The 14,107-nt window shown below is 44.9% G+C and overlaps 1 protein-coding gene across 1 annotated transcript in view; it reads right to left on the reverse strand.

The window, feature by feature from the left end:
* Positions 1 to 14,107, reverse strand: part of LOC143769770 (solute carrier family 2, facilitated glucose transporter member 9-like) — a 197,269-nt gene that overhangs the window by 107,246 nt on the left and 75,916 nt on the right. The window contains exon 3 of the mRNA XM_077258616.1: positions 4,513 to 4,673. Within this exon, the coding sequence (XP_077114731.1) occupies positions 4,513 to 4,673 (161 nt within the window). The remainder of the gene's footprint in view (positions 1 to 4,512; positions 4,674 to 14,107) is intronic.

Consider the following 14,107-nt stretch of genomic DNA (forward strand, 5'->3'; position numbering starts at 1 on the left):
GTGGTGAAACGCATATAGCGGCGGATGCCACTATGCGCCTCACCTGATTCATTAAGAGGCGTGAATCGCTTATCTGATCACGAGCGTCAGCTCCAGATCACCCTGTCGCCATATAACCATTTGACTTTTAAGACAATTTTCAGGTCCATACTGTCCATTTAAAGGTACCTTCAGGAGATGGATAGAAGACTAATGAAGTGTAAAATTAATTGGCTTAATGGTTGCATATTATCGGCTATTAAATCAGGCAAATTAATTTAAGGTAAGTCCTAAGCATTGGCAGAGAGCAATTAACAATCTTTTCATCAATTATTTCATCACCCAGTCATTTTCTATGGCCATAGCAGTGCCTTGTGCATGGACCTGTAGTGCCACTGTATTGTACTTTGTACAGTAACAAGCTATGTACATCTTCATACAAAACTTTGTTTTATTGTTCATTTGCTTAGAAATGCAAAGTTAAGCAACTTTCTCAATAATCTTAATAAAAAAATGTTGTACAATTTTGCTGCTGCAGAGAGTCTGTAAGTTCTCTCTCTTGCAAATCCCTCAGAGCGCAGGCTCCTGATGTGTCTCTACTCCTGCGCTGTTCTCTCAGTATTAGAGATAGCAGGAGGGAAGAAGAGAGATGTACAAACCTCTACAGATCCCAACCTTTGTGGGATGTTTAAGTCCTGCCCCCAACCCAGCCCCTATCAGAGAATGACCCACCTCTCATATGAACATCAGGAAGCACATTATTGAGCAATATTTTTTTTTATAAACCCACCCTCTTTTGGTTCAGGTGCCGTGGGAAATTCAGGACGGTTGTCATCAATGCAGTGAAGACAGGGAAAATAATTTAAAGTTTTATTTCTGAGCAAAGAATCAAACTATAGATAAGAAAGAAAGTACAAGGAGAGAGAATAACTAAAGTTCTTTAACTGGATTTATACATGAAGGTAAGTGAAGACTGCAGCTCCTTGGATAGAATAAGAACTTACATCCAGCATGTATTACAGGGAGAGACACTCCCACAGCAGACAAATCTGAATCTTGGATCAGGCTGCATACTGCATATCAAGGGGCTGGAAATGAATGAAGGAATAAAATTGCAGACTAAAACATATCCCGCAATTCCATCCTATATTACTGGGAGGGACACTCCCATAACAGATAAACCTTAAACTTGGATCAGGTGGCAAACTTCATATCTGAAGGGCTGGAAATAAATTATGAAATGAAGATTACAGACAAACATATCCCCCAATTCCATCCTATATTACTGTGAGGGACTCTCCCACAAGAGAAAAACCCTGACGCTTGCATTAGTCTGCAAACTGCATATCATGGAGGTATGAAATGAATAAAAGAATGACGATTACAGATGGAAACTTAGTGGAATCTTACTAGCTGAAGGTGACCGCTAATATGCATACAATTACGTCCACTGCCTTAAATGAAGCAACAGTACTAGGAGAGGATATCTCCATAATACAACATCTAATGGAACATGGAGATATATTTTTTGCTGTTGAACTACTGGAATGGGACAGAAAAAACCTGCATATAAAATCGAAGGCACACAGAGGTACAGTATGTCCACGCACTTCTGTACAATCTTTCTCATTTAATAAGACCTCAACTATTTACACATTTTATGAATGGTAATGACTTGAAATTATTTTATTACTTTACATATGAGACACCTGACAATAATATGGATATAAAACACACAAACAAAGCCAGCTGATAAAGCCATATAAAGTGTTATCATCAGCGAGTGCAACCTCTTGCCATTAACGGAAACCATTATGTAAATGAACAGGCCTGGGTTAATAGTGTGAGAAAGTGGTTAATCTGGAATGGAAGATAGCAGGCAGCCTTGGATGAGGTTCCAAGTAAACTATATTCTGCTCCGGTAGTCACAATATGTTCCCATCATACACATAGGAAGATTATGCATTCTGAGCAACTTTGCTATCCCATGGATATTAATTGGTTATATGTAATCAGTCCTGTGCGGGAAATAGCAAACCACAAATAAATCCTATGGAGGTAAAGGAGAAGTGGCTTTTTCTTTCCACCATTTAGTTAACCCTTCTGTGTACAGAGAAGAACCAACCTACACAAATACACTTTATACTACAAGTTGAGACTCTTAACAAAAAAAGGAATATATTGAGAATATTATATGCGTTTAAGGGGGTGTTCCTTTTAGAAGACCTATTTTTGTATCCTTTGTTAGGGATTTCAGAGTTATAGTAGGGAGTTATCTTCTCAGGATCCTCACATTTGTTAAGGAGAGCGATTACTAAGAATATACCCGATTTTGGATGACCTGTCTTGTATTTTACACACAGCCCAATGATTTGAATATACATAGTGTAATACTCAATTACTCCTGCGGAGGTGCTGCAAGGAAATGAAGACACTTCCTGATGTTTCCCCCAAATATCAGCTGATTTCTGAGGGTTCCAGCAGAGGGACAACCTGGAAACCCATCCTTCTTGATGATATAGTATTACGCCATGGAAGGAGTGTGGGTATATGCAGTGGGCTCAACAGCTGACCTCTCTCCATACACGACAGGTGCCTGCTGTACTATACAGCCAACACCTGTCTCTAGCAGCAGCAATCAGAGCTGTTGCTTAACCACTTAAATGCTTTTGTCAGAGATTTACAGCATTTAAGAGGCATGATCCAGATGGGACTTTTTTTCCCCCCTTAACGTGATTGAGTGGTGCCAACCGCAGGAAACGAGCCTGCTGAAAGTCAATAAAAATACCATTTTGGTACACATACAAAGCCTAGAAGTATTAAAGTAAATTACAAGTAATTAAACAGTCAAAACCTAAAAAAGAAAAAAAAAAACTAAAAATAAAAAAAGTTTTAAAAAATAAAAGGAAAAAAAAAACAAAATTACGCTCATTTAGTAAAAAAAATAAAATATATTTAATATTCTCATGTTGGTAAAACTCTGATCTGTGAAAATACATATTTTTTGATCCTGTAAGGTACACAGCTTAGGCTACTTTCACACTAGCGTCGGGAAAGACCCGTCGCTGTGCGTCGGGCCGACGTTCCCGACGCTAGCGTGGTCTCCGCCGCACAACGGGGGCAGCGGATGTATTTTTCCAACGCATCCGCTGCCCCATTGTGACGTGCGGGGAAGTGCGGGGAGGTGGGGGCGGAGTTCCGGCCGCGCATGCGCGGTTGGAAAAAGCGGACCGTCGTGAGCAAAAAACGTTGTAACGTTTTTTTCTCACGACGGTCCGCTACCACACGCCCAAGCGTCGCAAAACGGACGCGACGTTTGGCAATGCATCGCAAATGCGTCGCTAATGTTAGTCTATGACGAAAAAACGTATCCAGCAAGAACTTTTGCTGGATGCGTATTTTCGGCAAAACGACGCATTTGCGACGTATTGCAGTTAACGCTAGTGTGAAAGTAGCCTTAAAGGGAAAAAAAAAATGCTGTTTTTTTGCTGACTGCACCTCCTCCATGAAAAAGCAATGAAAGCAATCAAAACATATTTCGTACCCCAAAATAGTACAATTAAGGCTTTGTTTACACATACCGCGTTTTTTCCGGCCCATTATTGCAGACCTTATGGGCACAATTTTCATGGTCTGCCACAATAACGGACCTCAAAAAACTTGCGGATCGCTGTTTTTCAGGTTTCCAATACTATAGAAATAGTATTGGAAAAAAAAACGGCGTTCCGCAACAACTTCTGTTGTTTTTGCGGCCCCATTGATTTTCAATGGGTGCCGTGTCCATAAACCGTGAAAAAGATCGAGCCGCAAAACGGTATGTGTAAAAGAAGCCTAAAAAAATACAGCTTATCACAGAAAAAAAAAACCAAGCCCTCACACAGCTTCATCGATGCTAAAATAAAAAAAGTTATGGATTTGGGAAAATGACAACACAAACCAAAATTAATTTATTGATTCAATTTTTTTTTTTTATGTTACCAAATTGCAGAGTTTTTTTTAAAGCTGTTAAAATAATACAAAAGCACACAAGTTTGGCATTGCCATAATTGAAAAAAGAATAAATGGTGGAATTGGAATTTATTTCCTGTTTGTCAGAACATTATATTGTAAAATTAATGGTGAAAATCAAAATAACTTGCTCGCAAAAAAACCCCCAAAACATTCATATTGACAGAAAAGTTAAAAAAAAAAGTTAGAAGAGGAAAAAAAATAAAATAAATTGAGCCTTCAGCATTAGTGTTCTCACTGTCTGTAGGCAGTGGGGTCTGCAAAGGGTCCCTGCTAAATGTTGAAAATGGGTTTATTCTCAAGCAGTTATGTACCTATAACATTACATTTCAAAATACAAATTTATTGAAACTAAAATGAGCAGGCTGCCCATAAATGACCCTTCTGGCTTACCATATGTGTGATCTAAACATTGGGAAAAATTAATAGACCAGCCATGAGCCAATACTGAATATCGACCAATTTTAGAACCGCTCTGACAAAAGATATGAAGAAACATGGCAGAAAGGAGAAGGAAAATCTTACCGTCCAAATCTGGAGACCAGAACACCAACAAGGAGGGACCCCAACATGCCACCAATCGCGAATATAGACACAGTCAAGGCATATAAAATGGTTAATGGGCTTGATGGAAGAGATTCTCCGTATCTCTGGAGCCAGGTGTTATTGTAAAAAGCTTTAATGTGCTGGAATACAATGAATCAGCTCATGTTAAGGTATGAGAGTCAAATTCATCACCGGATTAAGAGAGAAAGGTTTTATAACAAGCAATATTTAGTATACTAGACTGTAATAAGATATGGACGCAATAAATAATACACGTGAGGATCTGCTACGCAAAAGCGCTCTACTTAGATGTGTGTCAAACACATGACGAGAAACAATGTGAGAGTGGCCGTGTGATCAGGAAGCGGCAGGGATCCTGACTGACTGACGATAATTGACTACATTCCTTACAATCAGGTTCAAACACATGACATAGGTCACACTTATTCCCAGGAATAAGCTCCTATTTTGCATGAAGCGCTCCCTGGAAGACCTCTTCACTTATCTATATTAGGAATATGCTTCAGGCAAAGTAAAGTGAAAACACTGCGGAGGTAGAAGAAGCTTTTTTTTTTTTCTTTTGATTAAGTTCATGTCTACCTTTTAACACCAATGGGGTTTATTAATCGTAATATCTGCGTTCCAGATTTGTGCAGCCACCACAAGAGGAAGCACAGTAGCTACTGCTCACTAGTATACACTAAGGAAGGGAGCTTAGGAGCTACTGCACACTACTGGAGGAAGCTTAGCAGCTACTGCACACTACTGGAGGGAGCTTAGCAGCTACTGCACACTACTGGAGGGAGCTTAGCAGCTACTGCACACTACTGGAGGGAGCTTAGCAGCTACTGCACACTACTGGAGGGAGCTTAGCAGCTACTGCACACTACTGGAGGGAGCTTAGCAGCTACTGCACACTACTGGAGGGAGCTTAGCAGCTACTGCACACTACTGGAGGGAGCTTAGCAGCTACTGCACACTACTGGAGGGAGCTTAGCAGCTACTGCACACTACTGGAGGGAGCTTAGCAGCTACTGCGCACTACTGGAGGGAGCTTAGCAGCTACTGCACACTACTGGAGGGAGCTTAGCAGCTACTGCACACTACTGGAGGGAGCTTAGCAGCTACTGCACACTACTGGAGGGAGCTTAGCAGCTACTGCACACTGCTGGAGGGAGCTTAGCAGCTACTGCACACTGCTGGAGGGAGCTTAGCAGCTACTGCACACTACTGGAGACAGCTTAGCAGCTACTGCACACTACTGGAGACAGCTTAGCAGCTACTGCACACTACTGGAGACAGCTTAGCAGCTACTGCACACTACTGGAGGGAGCTTAGCAGCTACTGCACACTAATGGAGGGAGCTTAGCAGCTACTGCACACTAATGGAGACAGCTTAGCAGCTACTGCACACTACTGGAGGGAGCTTAGGAGCTACTGCACACTACTGGAGAGAGCTTAGCAGCTACTGCACACTACTGGAGACAGCTTAGCAGCTACTGCACACTACTGGAGGGAGCTTAGCAGCTACTGCACACTACTGGAGACAGCTTAGCAGCTACTGCACACTACTGGAGGGAGCTTAGGAGCTACTGCACACTACTGGAGAGAGCTTAGCAGCTACTGCACACTACTGGAGAGAGCTTAGCAGCTACTGCACACTACTCGAGAGAGCTTAGGAGCTACTGCACACTACTCGAGAGAGCTTAGGAGCTACTGCACACTACTGGAGGGAGCTTAGGAGCTACTGCACACTACTGGAGAGAGCTTAGGAGCTACTGCACACTACTGGAGGGAGATTAGCAGCTACTGCACACTACTGGAGGGAGCTTAGGAGCTACTGCACACTACTGGAGAGAGCTTAGGAGCTACTGCACACTACTGGAGAGAGCTTAGCAGCTACTGCACACTACTCGAGAGAGCTTAGGAGCTACTGCACACTACTGGAGAGAGCTTAGGAGCTACTGCAGGTTACTGCACACCACTAGGGGGTGCATGGGAGCTACTACATGCATATCTGTGTACACCCCCAGAGGGTATAGGAGCTACTGCATGCTAGTAAATACCGCTAAAGGGAGCATAGGATCTACTGCACATTAACATATACCACTGGAGAGAGCTTATGAGCTACTGCATGCTAGTGTACACCCCGAGAGGGAGCATAGACACTAATGCACAGTAGTATACACCACTAGAGGGAGCATAGACACTAATGCACAGTAGTATACACCACTAGGGGGAGCATAGAAGCTACTATATGCGTGTGTGTGTGAGAGAGAGTGTGAGTGTGTGTGTGTGTGTGTGTGTGTGTGTGTGTGTGTGTGTGTGTGTGTGTGTGTGTGTGTGTGTGTGTACACACTAGAAGGAGCATATGAGCTACTAAATTCTAGTGTACACCACTAGTGGGAGCATATGAGCTACTACAGCATGCATCACTAGAGGGAGCTTAGGCACTACAGCTTACTAGTAAATAACCTCTAAAGGGAATTTAAGAGGTATTACATGCTAGTTTTCACCACTAGAAACAGCCTGTGAGTTAATGCATGAAAGTATACACAATGGTAGGGAGCTTAATAGCTACTGCATGATAGCATACACCACCTGAGAGCTTAGGAGCAACTTATTGCTTTAATTCACCACTAGCGGGAGCTTGAGGGTTACTGCATCCTAGAACATACCATTAGAGGGAGCTTAGAAGCTACAGCATGCTAATAATTGCCGTTTTAGTGAGCTTAAGAGATACTGTATACTGCTATACTCAATAATATGACAGTATGCAGTAAGCTCCTAAACTCCCCCTAGTGGTGACTGTAGACAGCCAGAATTTTAGCAGTTGACTATAAATATGCAGGCATTTTATGGTCTGTATGAAAGAAAAAGAGCAGAATCAAAATATTTGGCTAAGTAAGAGGCACTATGTTAGACTGTACTAACGTTCTTTGATACAGAGTAGAGATGAGCAAACGTGGATGTTCGGGTTTGCCAGGTTAAAAAAAAAAACCTACACAGTAAAAAGTTTTGTTCAGGTCCAAACTTGACCGTGAACCCGGACCCAATAGAAGTCAATGGGGAACCGAACTTCTGTGCTTCAAAATTGCTGTAAAATGGTCATAGTTAGGGCTAGGGGGCTGAAAAAGGAAGTTAATGGGGGTAAGAGCAAGACAATTGCCCTGCAAACAAATGTGAACAGGGAAATTACTTAAAGGGGTTCTGTCACCATAGCAATCATGATAAAATAGGAAGTAAATGAATAACACAAAATAATAAACAGTGTCCCCATAGAGACTGAGGTTAGCTACTTACAGTCCAGCTGAAGATTTCACCCATAGAGCATGGGGCACAATAAACCTACATTAGCAGCTTACAAATTATACCCATAGAGCAAGTGACAGAGTACCCCTACATTCTCAACTAACAAATTTCATCCACAAAGCCTGATGCAGAATACCCCTACTTTATCAGCTTAGAAATTTCACCCAGAGAGCAAAACTTTGATCTTCAGTAGCGTACAGTAGAGCAGCTACCGCTAGGGTTGAGCGACTTTCATGTTTTTAAGATCGAGTCGGGTTTTGGGAAACCCAATTTTGCCCAGAGTCGAGTCGAGTGCAGTCGGCCGATTGTCGCTAAAAGTCGGGGATCGACCGAAACACGAAACCCAATGCAAGTCAATGGGGAAGCATAGTCGGCAGTGAGTGGAGGCCAGGAAAACACCTACAGTGCCCATTTTAATGCCAAAAACATCCATTCTTGTTTCTGAAGCTTGTCAATCTTAATTAACTTTATAATAATAGTTGGGCATTGGAAATTGGGGTCATTTGGCAAAAGTTGTGGGGGGTAGGGCTGGTTTAAGGAAACGGGCACAGGAAACGTGGACTACGTCACGGCGGTGGAGCAGTGAGAGGTAAGTATGTCAAGTTTGCAAGTGCTGTGATCCTAAGCAAGCAGGGGGGCCCACTCGTTGGCATTGGCACTGGCACAGGGCCCCTCAAAGTACAGCGGTGTGTTTGCACGGCGGGGGCGCCTCCCACCGGCAGCGACACTTTTGCGTACTCTGAGGGGCCCTGTGCCCGTGACGTTGCCAACGAGTATGCCCCCCCCACCTGATGAAGGAACCTGCACTTTCATCTGCACCTTCCTCTTTGTCCCTGTGTAAGGTGGTATAACATGCGGGAAGGGGATCCTTACTTTCAGCAGGGTCAGATTCTGGCTGTGTAGAGTGCAAGGGGAATGTAGTGGTCTAGGTCAATGTACCAGCAGACTCATCTAGCAGTGGCTGGGCAATGGGCAGGATGAGGAGGAAACAGATATAGGGCCAAAGAATAAATTAGGCTAAATGCAGTTCAAAATTGGTAACAGGACTAAACAGGCGGCATTGCTTTGTTCAGTGGAGTAGCAAACCCAAGAGCAGCAAACACTTTTTCAAGGGCCCAACCACACCAGTAGGCCAAATGCAGTTTAATATCTGATACTATAGGCCAAAAGCCAGAAGGTAGAAGCTCAGCTGTATTCAGTTGAGGACAAACACCAGGCAGGGGCAGACACCGTTAGTAGGCCGGAACCACCAATTTTTTTAAAAACAGCAGTTAATCAGAGCCAGAAGGTAGAAGCTCAGCTTTATTCAGTTGAGGACAAACACCAGGGAGCAGCAAACAGAGGTATTAGGCCCCATCCAGCAATTAAAAAAAAAAAAAAAAAAGCTTAATCAGAGCCAGAAGGTAGAAGCTCAGCTTTATTCAGTTGAGGACAACACCAGGCAGGGGCAGACACTGTTAGTAGGCCGGAACCACCAATTTTTTTTAAAAAACAGCAGTTAATCAAAGCCAGAAGGTAGAAGCTCAGCTTTATTCAGTTGAGGACAACAGAAGGCAGGGGCAGACACCGTTAGTAGGCAGGAACCACCAATGTGTTTAAAAACAGCAGTTAATCAGAGCCGGAAGGTAGAAGCTCAGCTTTATTCAGTTGAGGACAACAGAAGGCAGAGGCAGACACCGTTAGTAGGCCGGAACCACCAATGTGTTTAAAAACAGCAGTTAATCAGAGCCGGAAGGTAGAAGCTCAGCTTTATTCAGTTGAGGACAACAGAAGGCAGGGGCAGACACCGTTAGTAGGCCGGAACCACCAATTTTTTTAAAAACAGCAGTTAATCAGAGCCGGAAGGTAGAAGCTCAGCTTTATTCAGTTGAGGACAACAGAAGGCAGGGGCAGACACCGTTAGTAGGCCGGAACCACCAATTTTTTTTAAAAACAGCAGTTAATCAAAGCCAGAAGGTAGAAGCTCAGCTTTATTCAGTTGAGGACAACACCAGGCAGGGGCAGACACCGTTAGTAGGCCGGAACCACCATTTTTTTTAAAAACAGCAGTTAATCAGAGCCAGAAGGTAGAAGCTCAGCTTTATTCAGTTGAGGACAACACCAGGCAGGGGCAGACACCGTTAGTAGGCCGGAACCACCAATGTGTTTAAAAACAGCAGTTAATCAGAGCCAGAAGGTAGAAGCTCAGCTTTATTCAGTTGAGGACAACAGAAGGCAGGGGCAGACACCGTTAGTAGGCCGGAACCACCAATTTGTTTAAAAACAGCAGTTAATCAGAGCCGGAAGGTAGAAGCTCAGCTTTATTCAGTTGAGGACAACAGAAGGCAGGGGCAGACACCGTTAGTAGGCCGGAACCACCAATGTGTTTAAAAACAGCAGTTAATCAGAGCCGGAAGGTAGAAGCTCAGCTTTATTCAGTTGAGGACAACACCAGGCAGGGGCATACACCGTTATTAGGCCGGAACCACCAATGTGTTTAAAAACAGCAGTTAATCAGAGCCGGAAGGTAGAAGCTCAGCTTTATTCAGTTGAGGACAACACCAGGCAGGGGCAGACACCGTTAGTAGGCCGGAACCACCAATTTGTTTAAAAACAGCAGTTAATCAGAGCCGGAAGGTAGAAGCTCAGCTTTATTCAGTTGAGGACAACACCAGGCAGGGGCAGACACCGTTAGTAGGCCGGAACCACCAATTTGTTTAAAAACAGCAGTTAATCAGAGCCGGAAGGTAGAAGCTCAGCTTTATTCAGTTGAGGACAACACCAGGGAGGGGCAGACACCGTTAGTAGGCCGGAACCACCAATTTTTTTTTAAAACAGCAGTTAATCAGAGCCAGAAGGTAGAAGCTCAGCTTTATTCAGTTGAGGACAACTTGAATTAGGGACTGCAGACAGACTTAGCAGGCTGTCCCCTGTGTGGACCATGCATCCAATACATTAACCCATTGAGCCACAAAGGACACGTAACCTTCCGTGGCCATGCCTACAGGTCCATGTGTCTGTTGTCAGGTGTACCTTTGGACTCACAGATTGACAGAATGCAAGGACAATGCGGTCTTGAACATGCTGGTGGAGGGGTGGGATGGCTTTTCTCTCAAAAGAATTGTCAACTGGGTAGCTCATAGCGTGGTACATCGTAGTCCATCCTGGCTTTATTAATATTAAATAAAATAAAAAAATAGGCTCTGTGCACTTTATAATTGGTTCCAGGGGTACACGGGCAGCAGTGGTCTGGTCAGTGGAGGCCTAGTGGAAGGCGGGACCGCAGACAGGCTTCGAAGGCCTAACACAATAAAATGGGCTGGCTGTAGGCACTTTAAAATTGGTTCCAGGGGTACACGGGCAGCAGTGGTCTGGTCAGTGGAGGCCTAGTGGAAGGAGGGACCGCAGACAGGCTTCGAAGGCCTAACACAATAAAATGGGCTGGCTGTAGGCACTTTAAAATTGGTTCAAGGGGTACACGGGCAGCAGTGGTCTGGTCAGTGGAGGCCTAGTGGAAGGAGGGACCGCAGACAGGCTTCGAAGGCCTAACACAATAAAATGGGCTGGCTGTAGGCACTTTATAATTGGTTCCAGGGGTACATGGGCAGCAGTGGTCTGGTCAACGGAGGCCGATTGTAATGAGTGTCTGCCAGTTAGTAGTCAAAAACAACAATTAAATGTGAATGTCTCGCATTAAAACAAAACAAAAACACTAAAGGGTGCAATCATTAGGTTCAGGGGTGGGATCCTCTGCGTTGTTTCAGACCTACTAATTTAGCGCAAAGTATTTACTGTGGTAAATAGAGGACACTGCCCCTGACTATGTTAAGTACCATCATACATGTCAACACAATGGTATTGTCAGTGGCAGGTGTGGAAGGATGTCATCGCATAGACTAAACATTGGTGGAAGTGTGAGAGATAACTGTGGAAGTGGTAGAGCAATGTTTGACCTGGGGGTGGGTGAACTCTCTTGTGGCCGGCGGTACAGGCCCAGGGCCCCTCATGTTACAACAGTGTGTCTGACGTTGGGTGCGCACCACCACCGCCAGAGACACTTTATTGTACTATGAGGGACCCAGTAGCAATGCCGTCGACCAAAAGCGAGCACACCCACCTCTTCAGACAAACAGCAGTCTCACGGGTGCTTGCGCCAAGTCGCGATACCACGGCCCCGTGTGGGGAGTTTGGCCATTTAGGGAGGTGTAAACATGTTGTATGCTGGACAATCAGCTGCAGAAAATTAGACATTAGAAAAGTAATTCACAGTAGTCCACAGGCAAGAGCTTTTCATAGGAAAGCTAGATGTCGGCCGGGCAAGGTGGGGCAAAAGATTTCGAAATCCAGTTGTGGTTCATTTTAATGAATGTTAGATCGTCAACATTTTGGGTAGCCAGACGAGTCCTTTTTTCGGTTAATATTGAACCAGCAGCACTGAATACTCTTTCTGATAGGACACTTGCTGCCGGGCAAGCAAGCTCCTGCAATGCATATTCTGCCAATTCTGGCCAGGTGTCTAATTTTGATGCCCAGTAATCAAATGGGAATGACGGTTGAGGGATAACATCGATAAGGGATGAAAAATAGTTAGTAACCATACTGGACAAATGTTGTCGCCTGTCACTTTCAATTGATGCAGCAGTACCTGTCCTGTCTGCGGTCATAGCAAAATCACTCCACAACCTGGTCAGAAAACCCCTCTGTCCAACGCCACTTCTGATGTGTGCACCCCTAACACTCCTAGTCTGCTGCCCCCTGGAGCTCGTGTGAGAATGATCACGTGCGCTGTGTGCTGGGAATGCCTGAAGCAAACCGTCAACAAGAGTTGATTGTTTGGTTGCTAATATTAGTTCCAAGTTCTCATGTGGCATAATATTTTGCAATTTGCCTTTATAGCGTGGATCAAGGAGGCAGGCCAACCAGTAATCGTCATCGTTCATCATTTTCGTAATGCGTGTGTCCCTTTTTAGGATACGTAAGGCATAATCCGCCATGTGGGCCAAAGTTCCAGTTGTCAAATCTCCGGTTGTGATTGGTTGAGGGGCAGTTTCAGGCAAATCTACGTCACTTGTGTCCCTCAAAAAACCAGAACCCGGCCTTGCCACGCAACCAATTTCCAGTGCCCCCGGGAAAGCTTCCGCATTAAAAATATACTCATCCCCATCATCCTCCTCGTCCTCCACCTCCTCTTCGCCCGCTACCTCGTCCTGTACACTGCCCTGACCAGACAATGGCTGACTGTCATCAAGGCTTTCCTCTTCCTCTGGTGCAGACGCCTGATCCTTTATGTGCGTCAAACTTTGCATCAGCAGACGCATTAGGGGGATGCTCATGCTTATTATGGCGTTGTCTGCACTAACCAGCCGTGTGCATTCCTCAAAACACTGAAGGACTTGACACATGTCTTGTATCTTCGACCACTGCACACCTGACAACTCCATGTCTGCCATCCTACTGCCTGCCCGTGTATGTGTATCCTCCCACAAAAACATAACAGCCCGCCTCTGTTGGCACAGTCTCTGAAGCATGTGCAGTGTTGAGTTCCACCTTGTTGCAACGTCTATGATTAGGCGATGCTGGGGAAGGTTCAAAGACCGCTGATAGGTCTGCATACGGCTGGAGTGTACAGGCGAACGTCGGATATGTGAGCAAAGTCCACGCACTTTGAGGAGCAGGTCGGAGAACCCAGGATAAGTTTTCAATAAGCACTGCACCACCAGGTTTAAGGTGTGAGCCAGGCAAGGAATGTGTTTCAGTTGGGAAAGGGAGATGGCAGCCATGAAATTCCTTCCGTTATCACTCACTACCTTGCCTGCCTCAAGATCTACTGTGCCCAGCCACGACTGCGTTTCTTGTTGCAAGAACTCGGACAGAACTTCCGCGGTGTGTCTGTTGTCGCCCAAACACTTCATAGCCAATACAGCCTGCTGACGCTTGCCAGTAGCTGGCCCATAATGGGACAACTGGTGTGCAACAGTGTCATCTGCCGATGGAGTGGTTGGCCGACTGCGGTCTGTGGAAGAGCTGTAGCTTCTGCAGGAGGACGAGGAGGAGGAGGAGGAGGGGGTGCGAACGCCTACAGCCAACTGTTTCCTAGACCGTGGGCTAGGCACAACTGTCCCGAAATTGATGTCCCCTGTGGACCCTGCATCCACCACATTCACCCAGTGTGCCGTGATGGACACATAACGTCCCTGGCCATGCCTACTGGTCCATGCATCTGTAGTCAGGTGCACCTTTGTACTCACAGATTGCCTGAGTGCATGGACGATGCGCTGTTTAA

The sequence above is a fragment of the Ranitomeya variabilis genome, chromosome 4, assembly GCF_051348905.1.
Source record: "Ranitomeya variabilis isolate aRanVar5 chromosome 4, aRanVar5.hap1, whole genome shotgun sequence".
Taxonomy (NCBI): Eukaryota; Metazoa; Chordata; class Amphibia; order Anura; family Dendrobatidae; genus Ranitomeya; species Ranitomeya variabilis.